Source organism: Medicago sativa, chromosome 3, assembly GCF_051527215.1.
Source record: "Medicago sativa cultivar Bolivia chromosome 3, Bolivia_mono, whole genome shotgun sequence".
Classification (NCBI taxonomy): Eukaryota; Viridiplantae; Streptophyta; class Magnoliopsida; order Fabales; family Fabaceae; genus Medicago; species Medicago sativa.
The window spans coordinates 32,062,044-32,080,781 of NC_140751.1; the positions used below are offsets into that span (position 1 = coordinate 32,062,044).

The 18,738-nt window shown below is 35.8% G+C and overlaps 2 protein-coding genes, 1 long non-coding RNA gene and 1 other non-coding gene across 8 annotated transcripts; 1 reads left to right on the forward strand and 3 right to left on the reverse strand.

Annotated features, from left to right (window-relative positions):
* Nucleotides 1-101: 101 nt before the first annotated feature.
* LOC146937180 (uncharacterized) lies at nucleotides 102-15,510 on the forward strand. Of its 3 annotated transcripts, none has more exons than XR_015030863.1 (4): nucleotides 102-992; nucleotides 1,699-1,788; nucleotides 13,662-15,192; nucleotides 15,284-15,510. It is a non-coding gene; the product is annotated as an uncharacterized LOC146937180 (long non-coding RNA). The 3 variants fall into 3 exon arrangements; XR_015030862.1 differs by having other exon boundaries at nucleotides 114-992; nucleotides 13,662-13,720; nucleotides 14,484-15,510; XR_015030861.1 differs by having other exon boundaries at nucleotides 118-992; nucleotides 13,662-15,510.
* Nucleotides 4,292-8,214, reverse strand: LOC146937181 (oxaloacetate tautomerase FAHD2, mitochondrial-like). 3 transcript variants are annotated; one of them, XM_085751619.1, is made up of 9 exons: nucleotides 7,651-8,214; nucleotides 7,388-7,553; nucleotides 7,262-7,314; nucleotides 6,978-7,058; nucleotides 6,782-6,865; nucleotides 5,382-5,474; nucleotides 5,139-5,213; nucleotides 4,986-5,054; nucleotides 4,292-4,791 (listed from the first exon to the last, which is right to left on the reverse strand). In XM_085751619.1, exons 2-5 carry the CDS (start codon nucleotides 7,401-7,403, stop codon nucleotides 6,785-6,787), a joined length of 231 nt encoding a protein of 76 aa, XP_085607745.1. In that variant the 5' UTR covers nucleotides 7,404-7,553; nucleotides 7,651-8,214; the 3' UTR covers nucleotides 4,292-4,791; nucleotides 4,986-5,054; nucleotides 5,139-5,213; nucleotides 5,382-5,474; nucleotides 6,782-6,784. The 3 variants fall into 3 exon arrangements, with proteins under 3 accessions (XP_085607745.1, XP_085607744.1, XP_085607743.1); XM_085751618.1 differs by lacking the exons at nucleotides 6,782-6,865; nucleotides 6,978-7,058; nucleotides 7,262-7,314; nucleotides 7,388-7,553; nucleotides 7,651-8,214 and having other exon boundaries at nucleotides 4,292-4,594; nucleotides 4,681-4,791; nucleotides 5,382-5,516; XM_085751617.1 differs by lacking the exons at nucleotides 6,782-6,865; nucleotides 6,978-7,058; nucleotides 7,262-7,314; nucleotides 7,388-7,553; nucleotides 7,651-8,214 and having other exon boundaries at nucleotides 5,382-5,516.
* Nucleotides 11,482-13,542, reverse strand: LOC146937182 (uncharacterized). Its single transcript, XM_085757371.1, has one exon. The coding sequence runs from the start codon at nucleotides 13,540-13,542 to the stop codon at nucleotides 11,482-11,484; it is 2,061 nt and encodes a 686-aa protein (XP_085613497.1).
* Nucleotides 15,511-17,200: 1,690 nt separating the features above from the next.
* LOC146937183 (small nucleolar RNA R71) lies at nucleotides 17,201-17,307 on the reverse strand. Its single transcript, XR_015033720.1, has one exon. It is a non-coding gene; the product is annotated as a small nucleolar RNA R71 (small nucleolar RNA).
* Between the last annotated feature and the right edge of the window lie 1,431 nt (nucleotides 17,308-18,738).

An 18,738-nucleotide genomic window follows, 5' to 3' on the forward strand; every position in this document is an offset into this window, starting at 1 on the left:
TTTATTGCTTTCTCTCTTCTTCCCCCATGTCTACAATGAACGTTAGTGAGTAGACTCTTCTTTATCTTGGGATTGTTGGATAAGTCTAATCCTTTATATCTAATCCTAGCAAACATGCAAACCCTAATTGCATAACCTTAAACCTAAAAATTTGGCTCCAAAACAGTGTTGACCGTTGGATCTCTATCTTTGGGCACAACTATCATATCAACCTTTGATCTTATCTGAATGCTAGCTTGCACATCACAACAATCAGTTCAAATTTGAAATTTGAATTTGAATCCCACATTGGAAAACCTTGACAATTATTATCACACTGCTCAATACAGGAATTATTATACACATTTGATCAATAATTTGTACGTGAACTTTCTCTTCCCACATTGGAAAACCTTCAACGAGCCTTTTTCTCTTCCCTGAAATCCATCACTCTGACCTAAGCCCTCTCTCTCCCTTTTCTCACTTCACCCATATCTCTTTTCTCTATTTCTCACAAATCAGAAATTGGCCACAACAATCTCACCATCTCCTCTTCACACTCCACCCAAAAAAACTCCCTTATCAACATCGACACTCCTTTTATGAATACCACCATCGACCAAACTCTGCCACCGGAATCTAGCGGATCACCGCCATTTCATCTCCGCCGCAGCCATCTCTGATTCCGACCAACCACTTTCGCACACTACCATCCACCGAAAACCTCTCGGCCGCAGCCATCTCTGTCCCTCCTTCTTTTGTGTTTGATTTGTCGTGTATCTCTCCTTTCACCAGGTTCTCTGGATTCGTCATCGTTACGCCTTCGTCCTCTATCGCACATCCGTGTTTGGTTAAGGATTGTTTGGGCTCTGTGTTAGTTTACTGGATTTCTTCGAACGCAAAATCTGATAGATCGAAGACGGCGGCAAAACGGTGATTGTTTGATGTAGAAGCCCAATTGTTGGACGTGGGATACGAATATAGTGTTCATTGAGTTCTCAAAGGATTTACATGTAAGAAATTGTTTTTAACCCCCTTTTTAATTATGTGATTTAAGAACATTGTTTGAATTTGAATATGATGTCTCTAACTAGGGATTGAAGATGCTACTATATATATTTGATCCTAAATCCACATCTATGATGATATTGTTATGTAACTTTGATCTTTACATAGATTTTACAAGTATGTATTATAATGTTAATAAATTGATTGATACTTAGTCATGTGTATTTTTTCTTTTCAAACACACCAATGTATGGATTGATGCTAACCTTTAACGACTTTGCTTTCCTCTTTACTCATTGTGTTTATAAATTGAAAATATGAATGCCAAGTATATTTATTTTTTCTCACAAGGCATTGAGATTTGTTGTTTTCTTTATCTTTAGCCATATGCCTTTGTTTCTCTGTTGCAAATCTAATCATTTTACATTTCTTATGTGTTACAAAATGAGCTTGAAGATGAATTGGGAACATTGAATTCCCTTGCATTTTGATTCTTTTTAGGGTTTGGTGTTCTCTGTTAAGGTAGAGTTTTAGAATCAAGCGTTGTTTGACATGAAGTTATTTTTGTTGTCAAAGTCGACTTACTTGATGCCACTGTGTTTTCTATTATGTTACTTTATCAGATTTTATGATTACTTATTTCCTTTTAATGTTACTTCTTATTCTCATAATTTTTCTACGATTGTTGATCTTTCCTTTTCATTGTTTTAGCCCTCCTAAAGCAACAAGGTATCCTAGATTTTGAATCCCTTTTTGGATTGTTGACAACTTGCTCGCGATGGTGGGGCAGTGCTCACAGTGGTATGAGGATCTCTTTGTACTATAATGTGTTTTTCTTCTTTGTTTGATTTTTGTTCCAATGTTGAAAATAAACAAATTTCTGGTGGATATTTTAGTTTGAAGCTTATATTGGTTGAAAATTGAAACAAAATGTGTTGACTCATTGGGAGAGACTTTGAATAGTTTGTTTTTTTTTTATATTTATGCTTATCGTCTCAATTTGAAGATCCTTTTTTTTTATTTTTAATTTTACTTATATTATAAAGAGTTTCTTTCAAATTTTTACATGTATAACTGTGTGATGAATCATTTAGAACATGGAATAGCCTTAGATAGCATACATTGCAACTTTGGTTTTTTTATTGATAGTATAGTATGAAATGCAGTTCTAACTCAATTGTATTATTTTCTGAAAGGATTCTTCATAAAAACTTTAGGCATCACTACTACAGAAATGACATTTCACATCAGTTGAAATTGACATTTCACATCGGGTGGCAACCGATGTAACTAAAGGTGATGTTGTATGTCATTCACTTTTCACATCGGGCAATGAACCGTTGTGATATGTCAAAAACCACATCGGGCGGACAGCCACTGATGTGATATGAGATTCAATAGTGTGAAAAGATAGGATTTCACATCGGCTGTACAAAGTAGCCGATGTCACATAGGTGTTATTCACATCGGCAATAATCTGCACCGATGTGAGTTTTAATGTGCTAAAACACCTTTTACATCAGGTGAATTCGCACCGATGTGAATTACAACATTTTTTTTTTTAAATGTTTTGAATTTTCTGCTTATTAGCCTGGTACAGTACCAAATAAAATTTGCCTTTTTTCTTTGAATTTTCTGCACACATATCCAAATTACAACCCAAAAAAAATGGATTAAAAAGGATATCTTAATTACCACGTTTGCAAAACACACATATCCAAATAAAATCAAGGAAAACAAAATAAAATCAAAATAAACTTCCTGTTTGAAAGTAGTTAAAATATAACTAAACATGACATGACAATAAATACATAGAAGCCAACAAAAACAGGACAAGAATTGCCTTGAGTCATACATTCAGCAAGTCAGCCTAATCATCATTAAGTAAATATCAAACCAGTTGTATCCAATTTTAACAAATCTGGATCTCAATTTCGATGATTCAATTTATATCAGCCTAAGAATTTACCTCCAATCAAAATAAAATTGCATGAAATTTGACTCATTTCTAGATGAAAATACTATTACTCATCAGCTAAAGATATTTTTCTAACAAGACACTAGCAGAACTTCATTTTTCTATCTAATAAAACAATTAAACTTTATTCAAAAGGATGCAGGGACCAAATGTTCTGATTCTCAGAGGACTGATCCGAAAATACATTAACACAAGGCACTATAATTCAAGGCATTGTACTCCGGTTGTTCAAAATTGATAAATAAAACATACGTCTCAGAAATTAGGCTAATTTCTAGAACTTTTTCTATGAAAAAAATTTCTAAACAAGATAAATGCCAGAATTGTGCACCTTTCTTAACAGCCAAAAACATTCAGTTCAGTATAGTAAATTCTAAAAAATCAGCTATTTATCACATTAAATTGAAACTACAACAATCATGAGCACTAAGCCGCTTCATGTGAAGACAATGCCTTACCACTGCTGAAAAGAGCAAATGGAATTTGTGTTGTACAACATAGGATGATGCTTTTCATACACTAAGTCAAGCAGGTGTAGACCCCACATGACTTTTCTTTCTAAAGTTGTGGAAAATTGCTACAACTTTTCACCAATCATTGTTGACTCTTTCATAAACTATGTTACTAAGATATGATTGTCATTAATTAATTAAGAACGACATCTCACAGTTTACATTTTATGAGATAACTATTAAGACATTTCTAAGGATAACTACTGTCACAAACTACATCTGAATTCTTTACCACAATGAAAATATATCCTCTAGAGACTGAGTTCCCTATCCACACAAAGGACAGGCACAACTAGCTAGCATTGTTGAACCAGTCCCATACCATGCGACCTTAGCTAATTAAGGACAAGTCCGATAAAGATTACTTCAAGAGCCAAGTTTTTGATTAATTCGTTATCTTTGATTTGGTTGTTTAACATAAATATAACACTGTCCAGGAAGCATCTCCATTGTTTAGGAAGACAATCCTATATATATTATGCCATGGCAAAGCACAAGCCAAACAAATCATATTCTCAAAACTCAATATTTCTATTGGCTTCAGCAATCAGCAACAGATCCTAACTTCATCTGCTTAATCAATTTTCTATTCCATAATGAAAGCATCAATCACTAATTCATTACCAAGGATTAACTTAATTGGTTTTCAATCTTATAAGAAACATGCAAACATTTCAAAGTGAAGGCAGAACCTCAGAACCTCAGAAAAAAAACTATAAGAATACATTATGCAAATGATAAGATAAACATGCTACGCATCTGATCCTGGCATGAGAAATAGATCCCATATTAAGGTCAGAGTCATGGCCCTATGGCAGTGCAAAAAGATACCATTTAAAAATCATGGGATGATATACATTCTATGAATTCATCAGGAACAAAAAAAGAATACCGCTGCTAACATCATACATGGGAAATATAATGTATTATTAGGCTAGATCTTAGTTTTTTCAACAATACCAATGCGTTACTCATATCAACATTCAGGACTAACACCATATGATTTACAATCTCTAAGCAAATTGATTCACCAATATGTCAATATGTTCTAACCTCTGATCTCAATATGTCAGTTTTTACAGAGATGTTCACGGCTTAGTAATCATTGGTAAGTAACCTAAAAATGGAACTAGTTAAATAACCATTCAGAAATAATAGAATATTAAAAAGTTGACTTAATAGCTAATAGGTACAGCTGCATACCCAGAACTCAAAGTTGAATAGATCACGTGAACAAATTTATATTTGCCGTTAAAAGAAACTTCATAACACAAGCTTTCTTCCTTCCGAATCGATCGTTAATCCATCCACCAACTGCAGCAAATATTGTGTCTCTCAGTAAATATTGGTCATAGTAAGTAGTGCAGTAAGTCACTATTAAACAAAAAAATATTGTAACATACTAAAATGAAAGAGAGTACAATAACAAAGAGAATCCCATTTTCTTTTCTCAAACATTTTACAGGGAATGAGGTTTGCTACACAGTACAAAAATCGCAAATACGTACACTTAAACATCTGAATGGATCAGACTGAGATAAAACAATGGTCAGGCAGTGCTCTGCTTCATTTGAAACCTGAATAAAGGATGGAAGAAACTGAGACTAGGAAAAGAAAGGAAAAATAGAAAAGACCAACTAGAACAGGACAACTTTGGCTACCTTAGGAACGATATCTTTTGTAACATGAAGCAGCTTCTCAATTACAATCTCAACTGAATTCTCCAGGGCATCTTTCTGTTAACAATAAAAGTAAAAAATAAATAAATAATCTGCAAAACTAATTACTATATTTTTTTAGCATATTATTGAAATCCCAAAAATGTCTTATAGATAGGAAAAAAGATGCAGTGGAAGGTACTGATATGAGCGGTCTAAAAAAATGGCATAAAACAGAGTACGAACCTGGTTTTTGAGCATTTCAACTATCAACGAAAGAGTGAGCTCTCTGACTAAGGAATCGGAATCATCCAGCACCTCAAGCACAACCGTCAAAATCTGATTGAAGTACTGCAAGTACACCATGAAACTACCATTACTTAAGCGCAAAAAAATCCAAATATACTGTGCATTGCTCTCAACTAAATCAGACATATTGTTCTTATATAAACATAACTTGTCTATTTTATAAATCAATTGATTGATTGCACATGAACTATCAGTATAAACTCAAAAACATTGATATTTGTGCTAAATGTGAAGGGTGTGCTTAATCCCATATTGCCTAGAGATACTTCGTGCTTATGAGGCTTAAGAAGCCCACACTTTCCAAACCAGATTGGTGGTCTATTTTAGTAGTGATAGAGAGAAAGTTCAATGCATATTGACGTGAACAAATCAATTCAAAGACTATAAAATTCTGCTAATTTTTTTTTGTTTCTTGTTAAGTGGATATTCATGGAGGCAATGGCTAGCCTACAAGATATAATGAAAAATCATTTGCTTCAGATGCCCTGTCTTGCAATATTGACAAAGTGGGATTGAAGTATTACAGACAAAAGGATGGAACTGCCTCAATAAAGCAAAGACAATCATTTAAAAAAAATAGAGGCAATGGCTAGCCTACAAGAATAATATACTTGCTTCATTACAATATATATATATGTATGCTCAAATTATTTATATACCTTCACAGTGGTGTATCATCTAGAATAGCCACATAAAATTTGGATCTAAAGAAAGCAACAATTGCAAATTATATATGTTGTTTCAATGATTTATAGGCTCTAATTATGTCAAACATTAATTTGATCCATTCTCAGTTCAAAGTTCTTTTGAAGTATTTTTACATTTAAAATATTTGATTATCAAATAGTATGCAGCCTACACTATGACATAAGCACCACACTTATTATCATTTAATCTAGACAATTCTTCACTTGACCATGCAAAAAAATCCAATTCTTCCTTAGATACATAGTTCTTGGCCTTCCGTGTTTCTATTATTCCATTTAACCACGCATATAAAAAAATCCATTTGAATGCATTAAGAAAAAACAAACTACCACAAATAAAAAAAAAATCTTAAAAAGAAAAAGTAGTAACTCCTAGTTCAAACCCAAATTCACAATAGCATCAGTGATAAGAACAGCTTATGAGAGGGACTTCAAATTTGTTTTCGCTGAACAATCAAAGTAGATGCTAACATACCCTAATCCCAATGATCATTAAACACAAAATTCACCAAACACGTTGACTAAATAATCAGAAACAACAAAAAAAAAATAAAGATTACATAAAAGAAAATGAAAAGGGTTTTCAAAGAGAGAAAGTGTGAATTGAAAGAGGAACCGAGAAATACATACCAGCTAATTCTTACACGCTGCAGAGAATAAAGTGTCTTTTGGCCATAGATCCAAATTATTCACTACCGACATCTTCAAAACAACCTACAAGGAAAAGAACAAAAATAAACTTCAAATATTCTAATCTGATCCCAAGGTCCTTGTAAAGGCTATCAACGTCTTAATATATATTATCATTATCTGTAGTTCTTCATACTTGAAACAATCCAAGACAAAGTGGACTAATTGATGTGAACGTATCCTGGCCTTTTGCCAAACTCCATGGAAGACCTGCAGACTAACAACAAAAGGGAAAAAGAAACAACATCAAGTATTAGATCACGAAAATATCAGGTCTAAATCACCTTAAAACTACTAAGCAGAAAAATATAACACATTGCTAAAGCAAAAGATAATTAATACACAAATCATTTCATACTTATTTACATGCCAGTAGTTCAAGTGTAATTGTTATACAGTTTTTTTCTTTTGTAAATTTACCCTAGCAGCAGATTGAAGGTCCCTAGCAGTCATATCCAGTGCCAAAGCATAACCTGATATACAAAGATAATAAATTAAAGATAATAAAATCAATCAAATTTGAAATTTGAAAGGAACGAGTTACACCAGCAACGTAATCCATGGCAGAGGATTCTGAAACATCACGAGCTTTCTTGGCGATGACGACGGCGAGTTCGACTTCGTGATGGAGAGAACTCTCGTTGTGTGGAATTTCGATTGTTCCGCCATTTTTCAAGTAAGACGATGTTGGTTTCAGAAACAACACTGGTGCCTGAAAATTAGTGCATCAATTACAGTACACGGATCAGATTAGGAAATTTGAGAAAGGAATGAATTGAATTGATTTGGGAGAAGAGTGTGTTTGTGACCTTGGGAACGGCGTTGCCTAGTTCTTTAGCATGAACAATGTATGAAACCCATTATAAGAAGATGAGATTGAGAGAAGACCAGAGATTTGGGGTTTTCAGAAGACGACGAGAGGGCATCGGAGAGGAATAGTCGTGACTATATACAAAATCACTGAAGTTGCAGTCTTATCTGTCCTCGACAACTTCTTTTACGAAGAAAGGAACTGGCTAGTAGATGAAGAGCATTGTAGATCTAGGGTTTTGCTTCAACTAGAGGGAAGTGAACCCAATCGATCCTTCTAACCCAGATGAACAAAATTGGAAAGAAACTCAATTGAACGGATATTTGTGGTGGTTGGGACGAATTTGGGACTGAATTTGGTGGTGGAGATTTTGAGGGTTTTGGTGGTGGGTCAAGAAGAGAGACAGAACGCGGGTGAAGAGAATGACTAATATCGTATTTGTTTATTTTTTATTTGTTTTCCCTTCAGCTGACTCTATCCACCGATGTGAACGATGTTTGATGTAAAGATTACTAATATTACGAAATTGCCACCGCGTTTATCTTTGCCCTCAGGCATTAGTTCCACAGATGTGAAAACTCTTTAGTATTTATTATTCCCCTCAGGCATTTCCTCGGCTGATGTGAAAACCTTCTCCAGTGTTCTTTCCCTTCGGGTATTTCTCCACTGATGTGAAAGCCCTGATGTCAAATGTATATTTTCTAGTAGTGCATGAACCGAAAATGCACGGCACATTTGGATCTTAAAGCAAACATGAGGATCATTTAAGATTCTAATTCTACTGTTAATTCACATTGGGATGCTTAGGCTGAGAGAAATTATTTTTCTTGGTTCATCTAAATATTTCTTATTAGTTTTATTTGTCTTCCTTTGAATCTTCTCTAAACTTTGCCTTTTTTCCTTCTGTCTGCTTCATATCTGCAAATATTCATCTATTATTTGTTTCTTCTTCATAACTGTGTGAAATTATTTAAAGGTAATTGTTTTTGAATCTTTTTTATAGATGGTCTCATTGTTCTTGAAACAATTATTGATGCTGGTAAACACTTCTGAGTTGGCATCTTTTATACGTAACTTGATAGTTTCTACTAGTCCTACTACTAACAAGGTAAAAGATGAACTAAAAATTCTACAAAGACTTAGCACTGAAATTGATAAAGGAAGACAGAAATAAAAGATAACAAGACAATTCTTTATTCATCTCTAGGGTTGTTGCCTCTGGCTTACAATATATAGTGAAACAGAAATAATTAAAATTACTCATATGTCCTTGAAGGACTAAAGAAAAACATTGGATTCCTCTTATTTGGTTATAAATCCTTTAAGCCAAAATGGCTTCTTGATGGACCGTTTGCCTACTAGGCCCAAAGTTCTATCAATACTCTCGGGGTCAAAAAGAATCTTGTCCTCAAGATTCGGGTCGGCCATTTGAGATGAGAGGCGGGTCGGTTCACTGGAGATGGCACGTGGCATGGTATGAGTGGTTTCGGTGGATTTCATTGGGATAGAATTTTTATTGAGGGTTGAAATGTTGGGTCCCCAAGGAGTCTCATCAGACCGTTGATGAGGGAAATGTGTGGATGGTTGAGATGAGGCTTTAGTGGAGGGAGAGAGAGTGTTGTTGGATTTGGTATAAATGGGTTTGTCTGAGTTAGGGTTGTACTTTGGAGAGTTAGGGGATGCGGTCGGTGCAGATGTGTTATTGGGAAGTTTCTTCTGGGTTGTTGCTGAAGGTGGATCAGTGGTTATAGTAATTTTCTCTGGGTTTAGAGGGGCGAAGTGTTTAGCTGGATCAGTGCCGTAATAAGGGTGAAGAAGAGAGACGTGGAAAACAGGGTGGATTTTTGAAGAAGATGGTAGATCCAGCTCATATGCTACTGCGTCGATACGGCGGAGAACCTGGAACGGTCCGAAGTAACGCTTTGAAAGCTTCTGAGAAGAGCGGCGTTGAACTGTTTGCTGACGGTAGGCTTTCAAACGAAGAAGCACCCAGCTCCCTTCACTAAAGGTACATTCTTTTCTCCCCTTATCTGCTTGGTCCTTCATACTTTGGCGTGTTTTCTTGAGATTGTGGCGCAGAGTGGTGAGGATGTGTTGTCTGTTCTGCAAGGTGGCATCTAAGGAGATGAGATCTGTTGATCCAGGGACATAATCTGGGATGCCAGGAGGTGATCTTCCAAAGAGAGCTTGAAAAGGTGTCATTTTAATGGAAGAATAGTAAGCTGTGTTGTGCCAGTACTGAGCTAGGTGAAGATATTTGTACCAGAGGCGTGGTTGGTCACTGGTGAAGCACCGGAGGTAGGTCTCTAAACATCGGTTAACTACCTCAGATTGTCCGTCCGTTTCGGGGTGGTAAGCTGTGCTGAAACTGAGTGTTGTTCCTTGTAGACGGAATAATTCCTTCCAAAATGAGCTTAAGAAGAGAGGGTCTCTGTCAGAGACGATTGACTTCGGAAGGCCATGAATTTTACTGATTTCCACCGAAAATCGCCGAGCCAGATCTGTTGCAGTGTATTTGGTAGGAAGAGCCAGAAAGTGGACAAATTTGGTGAAACGGTCACAGATGACCCAAATGGTGGTATGGCCGAAAGAGTTGGGTAAGTGAGTTATGAAATCCATTGTTAAATCATTCCAGACTTTTTTTGGGATTGGAAGTGGTTGTAATAAGCCCTGTTTCTTTGTAGGGAGATATTTGTTGTGCTGGCATGTGGTGCAGGTTTTGAGGAACAACTTAACATCTTTTGAAAGTCCAGGCCAGTAGAAAACAGATGAGATGCGCGCTAGAGTTGGTTTAACTCCAGAATGTCCACCAATGGGAGTGGAATGGTACTCAGCAATCAGAGCCTTTCGGAGATCCTTAATATCTGGTATGTAAACTCTGCCTTGGTGGTATAAGACTCCCTGATAACACTTGATACCGTTATTTTCTGACCCATCTTGTTGATATTGTTGCATGAGCTGTTGTCCTTCCTCCTCATTGGTGTAATAGTGCTGAAGCTGTTTGTAAATGTCTGGAATTGGAGAGGACAAGGCTGTGAGCATGAGGGTATCTGAGGTAAATTTTCGACTTAGAGCATCAGCTACTTGATTTTATTTTCCTGGTTTGTAAAAGATTTCAAAACTGAATCCTTGCAACTTTGAGGCCCATTTTTGTTGCTCCGGCGTCTGAATCTTTTGGGTTAACAGATTTTTCAAACTTTTTTGATCTGTAAAAATGTGAAAGTGTCTTCCTATAAGGTACTGACGCCACTTCTTGACAGCTTCAGTAACTGCAAACATTTCCCGGACATAAACGGAGGCGGATTGCATGCGGGGGCACATCTTTTTGCTGAAGAAAGCCAAGGGGTGGCCTGATTGAGTTAGAACTGCACCAATTGCCACAGAGGATGCATCAGTTTCGACGACAAACGTCTTTGAAAAGTCCGACAATACAAGAACCGGCAGTTGTGTAATTTTATTTTTCAGTTCTGTAAAAGCATGAGCAGATTCTGTATTCCATTGTAACTTAGGAGAACGGAGTAAATCCGTGAGTGGTGCAGCTAGTGTGGCATAATGTCGCACAAACCGGCGATAAAACCCGGTGAGGCCAAGAAATCCTCTGAGAGCTGTGAGAGACTTCGGTTCTGGCCAATCCAAAATGGCCTGCACTTTATCTGGATCTGGTTCCACGCCATTTTCAGATATGATATGCCCCAAATAGTTGACTGTTTTGACCGCAAAAACGCATTTTGAAAGCTTAGCAACAAACTGGTTAGAGTCAAGTAAATCAAAAATGATGCGTAAATGAAGCATGTGATCATTCATATTTTGACTATAAATCAGAATGTCATCAAAAAAAAACTAAAACAAACCGACGTAAATAAGGTCGCAAAAAATCATTCATGGCTGATTGAAAGGTAGAGGGTGCATTAGATAAGCCGAAAGGCATGACAAGAAATTCGTAATGACCGTCAAAAGTACAGAAAGCTGTCTTGTGTGTGTCTTCCTTTGCCACTCGTATTTGGTGATAACCCGAGCGTAAATCAATTTTTGTGAAAACCTTTGCAGAACCAAGTTCATCCAATAACTCATCAATAGTAGGAATGGGAAATCTATCTTTTATGGTGACGGCATTAAGGGCACGGTAGTCAACGCAAAAACGCCATGAACCATCCTTTTTACGAACTAGAAGCACAGGTGAAGAGTATGGGCTGGTACTTGGGACGATGATACCATCTTGAAGCATTTCATGTATGAGGTTGGTCATTGTTTCCTTTTGGGAATGAGGGTAACGATAAGGTTTGACGTTGACGGGTGGTGTGTTTGGGAGAAGTGGAATATGGTGGTCATGAGGGCGAGATGGAGGTAGGCCATGGGGTGGTTGGAATACCTTAAGATAGGCAAGAAGTAAGTCTTGTATTTCGGGAGGTGGTTGCTGGTTTGAATCGGAATTGGTCTGTTCAATATGATCAGAATCTGTTGGAGTGATGGATAATAGGTGGAGAGAAGCGACTGAATCAGTGGTGAACATGTGACAAAATTGGTGGTATGTGGATGTTCGAAGGGTGGATGAAGTGTCGCCAATAAGCGTAATGGTTTGATGGTTGTGATTGAAAGTAATTGAGGGTGTGGAGAAATCTGCAAGTATAGGTCCCAAGGTTTTTAACCACTCTATGCCTAGGACGATGTCAGCGCCTTGGATGGGAATGAGGTAAAAAGGCAGGGAGAAATGTGAGTTTTGAATTGTAATGGGGACTTGAAGGCTGCGCTTGTTGCATTGGATATGAGAACCATTTCCCACCATCACTGAAAATGGAGAACATGGGTTGGAAGGGAGTTTTAAGTGATTTGCAATGCGAGGTTGGATGATGTTATGGGTGCTACCGGAATCAACTAAAATCATCACCGTGAGGGGGCCAATGTGACCACGAAAACGTAGTGTTTGGGGTGAGTCTCTGCCTGTTAAGGCTTGTGCTGAAATGTGGAAATAAAAATCCTCTGTTTCAGTAAGGCTTGGCAGCTCCTGTGCTGGATCATCAGGTGTTGTTTCCGGGTTGTCATCTTCTAAGAGAAGAAGGAATTTGGGCGTTGCACAACGATGACCAGGGATGAATTTCTCATCACAATTGAAGCAAAGGCCCTGAGCTCGCCGTTCTTGCATTTGTGCGGTTGTCATACGGCGGATAGGTGGAGTGGTTGTGTTAGATGGTTTGTTGGAAGGGTTTGATTGTGTGGGTTTGGCAGCTGTCTGAGGTGTGGTGTTGGAATTGCTACGGGTGGGGGTGTTAGAAGAATTGGAGAAATTTTTAAAGAACTTGGGTTTGGAGTCCTTAAGTTTTGCTTCCAACAATTTGGAAAGTCCAATAGCTTCGGAAATGGTCTTGGGCTTATGAATTGCAATTTCATGTTGGATTTCCAAGGATAAACCAGAGATGTAGCAGTTCAAAATGGCTTCTGGGGTTAAACCAAGAACACGGTTGCATAATTTTTCAAATTGTGCTTGGTATTCTGCCACTGTTCCTTGTTGTTTGAGTTTGAATAGTTCAGCTTGGTGATTTTCGTAGGTTGATGGACCGAAACGTAGCTCAAGGTGTCGGGTGAAAGAGTGCCAATCGGACAACTGATGATTGTCATACATCCATTTGAACCAGCTAAGGGCTTCCCCTTTCATATAAAAACTAACCATGTGTAACCTCTGTTCAATGGGAATCTGATGGAATTGAAAGAATTGGTCTGCTTGGAACAGCCAGTCAATAGGGCCAGCGCCATCGAAACTCTGCAATTCCAGTTTCGGAGTTCGGATGGGGGTGGTAGGTGGGTAAGGAGGATATTGGTATTGGTGTGAGGGTGTGGATATTGGATATTGGTATTGATATTGGTATTGGTATATGATAACTCTAATGATTATCATAAACTACTATGGTGAACATGGAGTAATGATTTGGAATGCATTTAGTTTATGTATTCTTCTGCTGTAATGCGGAAAAAAAAACTGAATGCTAGCTTATTTTCTAATAATTCATAATGCAGTAAGTTTATGTGAAGTAGTATTGACTACCCCATTGCACACCCTAGCTCATGACAACAAGGTATATCTTGCTTTTTCTCTGAACATCCACTTGGCTTTCTTTTCTTTAATATATGAATATGACTCAGACAAGTTCCATTTTGTTTATACAATATGAGCTGTAAAAAATATGGTGAGTTTTGTTTATAAGTTATCCAGATTGTTTTTTGTAGTGTAGATACTGTCTTCCCCAACTTGCATCCATAGAATATCAATAAAACCAACATGGCAGTCCATGTTGATATTCACATTATGTTGGTTTCCCTCATTTTATTCAATCATTTAAAACTTTTCTTAATTACTTTCAAAATGAAAACTGATTTTATCTGTGACATAATTTTTTGTTCCTACCTTACAGTCACTATTAGTGAAGGATTTCCTGGGTTTGGGAGGTTTTTGTTTTGGGGATTGTTTGTCACTTTCATTTGCTCATTAGGTAATTGGGTGAAGGATTTTGTTTTCATCTTTTTCTCTCAACAAACTCATGAGAACAGGGCACAACCACTCTAGATGTGGAAGACATAATAAAAGAAAGTTAATAAAATCCTCTTTGAGAATCAATTTTTCTTCTTTTTACTTTTTCCTCTTCCACATGTTTGATATGTTTGTGTGAATTTTCACTTATAATTAGTCAACTTTTCTATTCTCTCTTGATTTAGTTAATTTCATTGATATTTTGTACTTGAAGTTATTGTTTGAAGTGTAATGTTTTCACATAACATTGAACATTTATTTTGCTCTCAACTGTTGCTAAAATAGTCTAAATAGTTTGATATGTTCTTCAGATGAAAAGTATTGCAGGCAAGTAAGAAGTCTCACCATACTAAGATGAAATGTTTCCAACTGTTTAGTTAGATAAATATTATGTGATTGATATTCTTTAGATGTGTGTTCTTACCTGTAAAACATTATTTATCTACCGTATGTTCTAAAGTTTGAAAGAATAAATTATTTTATCTTATAAATATGTTTCTAATATATATTGTTATGATCAAACATCATTGTCAAAAGCAATATAAAACTTTTTCAAGTCTTTCATGGTGTTTGTTGATACTTCATTGCCTGGACTGAAACATTTTCATAAATAGCCGCATATTGTAAAGCTGGATATTTGTTAATAAGACTAAAGTTTTAGGGTGCTAATAAATAATGATTTAGTGTGCACAATGGCTCAAATCGTAGAATAGCTGAGGTTAATTCAATTTGTTAACATTGGAGGCTCTCTATAGAAGACAGACACATGATGGGGATCCCTTGGGTTCATTGTATTTAAATTCAACTATGGAAATAATAGAACAGTAATAGCTTTTCAGGTCCAGCCATTGTGTTCCGGATAAGCTATATTTTTTTGTGCTACCATATAAACTATATTAGTATAACTTTTTCTTTTGAAAGAATTAGATTAACTTAATTATTATGACAAAAGGAATGATGATTTAATTTTTCCAGAGCATCTTTCATATAATTAAGTCACTTTTATTCTATTTTTAAAAGGTACTTATGCTTATTCTCCTTTCCTATTTTCAATTCTTCGATATTTTTTCCCACCTATTTTCAATTCGTCAATATTTTGCCCCTGTTGCAGACAAAGAAGAAAGTACCATTGTTCCTACTAAACTTAAGGTGGAGCTAATCTCAAATGAAGCTTAATGTGGTTTTTTTTTTTTTTCGATCGATTGTGACATTGTGCATTCTAATTGTAAAAGACAGTGGTGGCGTAATTTTGTATCAAATTTGTAGAAAAATAAAGATACATTGTTCAATACCAGAATAATAAATGAGACTAAGCATAAGAATTTTGTGTGTGCATTAGTAATATTGTATTAAAATTGTAGAAAAATATAGACACATTCTATTGCTGTCTTTTTTTTTGACAAATCAGAGTAACATTCTATTGCTGTCTTAATAACAAAAAAAATATCAAATTGAATGAAGTATAACATTTTTTGATAGTTTGATTCTATATAAGACCCCAATAGTGATTGTATGTTTACTATTGCTAAGCGCATTGTTAACGTATTCGTAGCCATTTGCCGTTTATAAGAGATTATACTTAACTCATTCATAGTGCTTTATCAAAAAACTTACGTATATTATATATATTATTGTGTTATGTTTTTAGCTATATATGACCCGTGCGGCAGCACGGGTAGACGATCTAGTGACATAATCCTAAACAAACCAAGCTTAAACCCTAATTTTATGTAACCCTAATTTCTAATCTAGATTCACCGTATTAACGTGGATTAACAATTATCAAACTGTGGAAGCGAAAGCGGAGGGTTTGATAATCGTTAATCCATCATCCCAAACATCAATTCATAAAGCGAGAGCGGAGTTTTGATGTTGGAACAAGTGAATCTAGACAATAATTGCAAAACAGTGAAATAGTCTTTGCAATTATTGAGACAAGAGTAGTTTCAATCCTCTATGCATCTTCTAGTAATCAAGTCAGCGAAATAGGCTTGGTTGCTAGAAGTAAACTCTCACCGGACTTTCATCGGAAAAGTGAGGGGCTAAGGGAAACCGGTCTTTAGAAATTAGTGTGTAAACCAGGAAATTAGATGTTTAAGTCTTGTCTAGTGAAGGGTTTGTTATTATGACAAACCAATAATCCCAAGGCTCTTTTATTATTATTGTTATTTACCTTCAGCAATTAACCCCCTATTTTATAATCTTTCTTCTCTTCTAATCATTCTCTAAAAGTTAATTGAATTCACAACTCCCTAGCGGAACGATACTCTTTCTTACTACTATTACTTCGATAGGCCGTGCACTTGCGGTTTGACCCTATCAAGTTTTTGGCGCCGTTGCCGGGGAGTTATTGCAATTTGGTTAACTTTTTTTTAACGATTAGACTAAAAAAAAAATCTTTTTTGTTATTTTATCCTATTTTATTTTATTGTGTTTCTTTTTATATTTCTTCCTAATAAAAAAAACATATATATATATATACATATATATATATATATATATATATATATATATATATATATATATATATAATATTATTTCCTCTTTTATTATTATTTTACTTTTATTTAAAAAAAAAAATCTTTTGCTTTATCTTATTTTATTTTATTTCCTTCTTTCTCTATTTCTTCTTTTTCCTTTAACTTCTTGGGAAGATAATAACGATATGACTAAGGAACGCTCTCTCAAAGAGTATGCAATCCCATCTTCAAATGAGTCATACGATGCTATTGTGTACCCAACGGTTGAGGACAATTTTGAAATAGAACCTGCACTTGTTCACTTAGTGCAGCAAAATCAATTTTTCGGATCACCCACTGAGGATCCGAATTTTCATATTTCAACCTTTTTAAGACTCAGTGGAACCTTGAATGCAAACCAAGAGGTCTTAAGGCTGCACCTCTTTCCTTTCTCCTTAGGGGGTAGAGCTAGTTCTTGGTTTCATTCATTGGAAATTGGTTCTATCTTTTCATGGCAACAAATGAGGCAAGTTTTTCTTGCCCAATTCTTTCCCTATTTTAAAACCGTCCAATTAAGGATTCAAATCACACAATTCACTCAAAAAGATGGTGAATCTCTTTACGATGCGTGGGAGGGCTTCAAAGAAATGCTTAGACTTTGTCCCCATCATGGTTTAAAGAATTAGCTTATTATTCACATTTTTTATAATGGTCTTTTATATACCACAAAAATTTATGTTGATGCAGCTGCAGGTGGAGCTTTAATGAACAAGAATTACACAGAAGCATACGCCTTGATTGAAGACATGGCTCAAAATCATTACAAGTGGACCGACGAGAGAGCCATCACTAATTCTTCACCCTCTAAAAAGGAGGCAGGCATGTATGAAGTCTCTAACTATGATCACCTTGCCGTTAAGATTGATGCATTAACCCAAAAATTTGAAAAAATAAATGTTAGTGCCATCTCTTCTTCTTCTTCTTCTCCGTCTCCTTTTTGTGAAATTTGTGGTGTATTTGGCCATATTGGCATTGGTTGCCAACTAGGTAGTGTTGTTAGAAGTCCTGAGCAAGTAAACTATGCTCAATATAATCAAGGGTTTAGAAACAATCAAATTTTTTTTCAAACCCCTCAAAATCTTTTTGGACAACAAACAACATCAACCAGTTATGCAAACAACCAAAGAGTCCCTCAAAAATCCAGCTTGGAACTTTTTTTAGAAAATTTTTGTATAAATCAATTCGAGCAGCTCCAAGAGCTTAAAAATCAAACTGAATTTTTGAAGGACTCTCTTGCCAAACTTACATCAAAAGAAGACTCCATAGTTACTCACAGTCAGATGCTTGAGACTCAGACTTCTCAAGTGCCCCAACATGTGGCTACTTCCTCTCAATCCTCCAAAGTCCTCCTAGACCAAACCGAAACCAACCCCAAAAATCATATAAGTGATATTACTCTTAGGGATGGTAAACAATTAGAGGACCTTAAGAACAATGAAGGAGAGATAGGGTGTGATGAGCCTCAAAGTGAGAAAGCCATAGGAGAGAATGAAAAGCCACTTGTTTCACCATCTCATGAGCATGAAAATCCATTAACACAGGGGTTTGATGAGTCCAAGTTAGATGAGCAGTTTAGAAAATTTATTGAAATATTTCCAAACAAATTGCCACCTAAACTTAAGAATCTAGGAAGCTTTTCCCTACCATGTGTCATAGGATCTGAAACTATAGAAAAAGCCATGTGTGATTTGGGAGAGAATGTTAGTTTGATGCCATTGTCCCTTTCTGAGAGATTGGGTATAGGATAGATGAACCACTTTCTAACCGTCAAGCTAATGACTCGAATCGAGCGCTTCGTGGGAGGCAACCCATGAATTTAATTGCTTTATTTTTGTTTGTTTTGTGTTATTTTAATTTGTAGGTACTTGTCCAAGATGATGCAATGAGAAAAAAACAATTTGAAGAAAAAAAAAATTGAAAAAAAAAAAATTGTGCCTAAGGTCCAGAGGCTAGGCACGGCCGTGCCCAAGAAAAAAAAAGTTTTTTTTTTAAAATAAAAAAATAAAAAAAAATTTTGAAAAAAAAATTTTTTTTTTTAGGAAAGAAA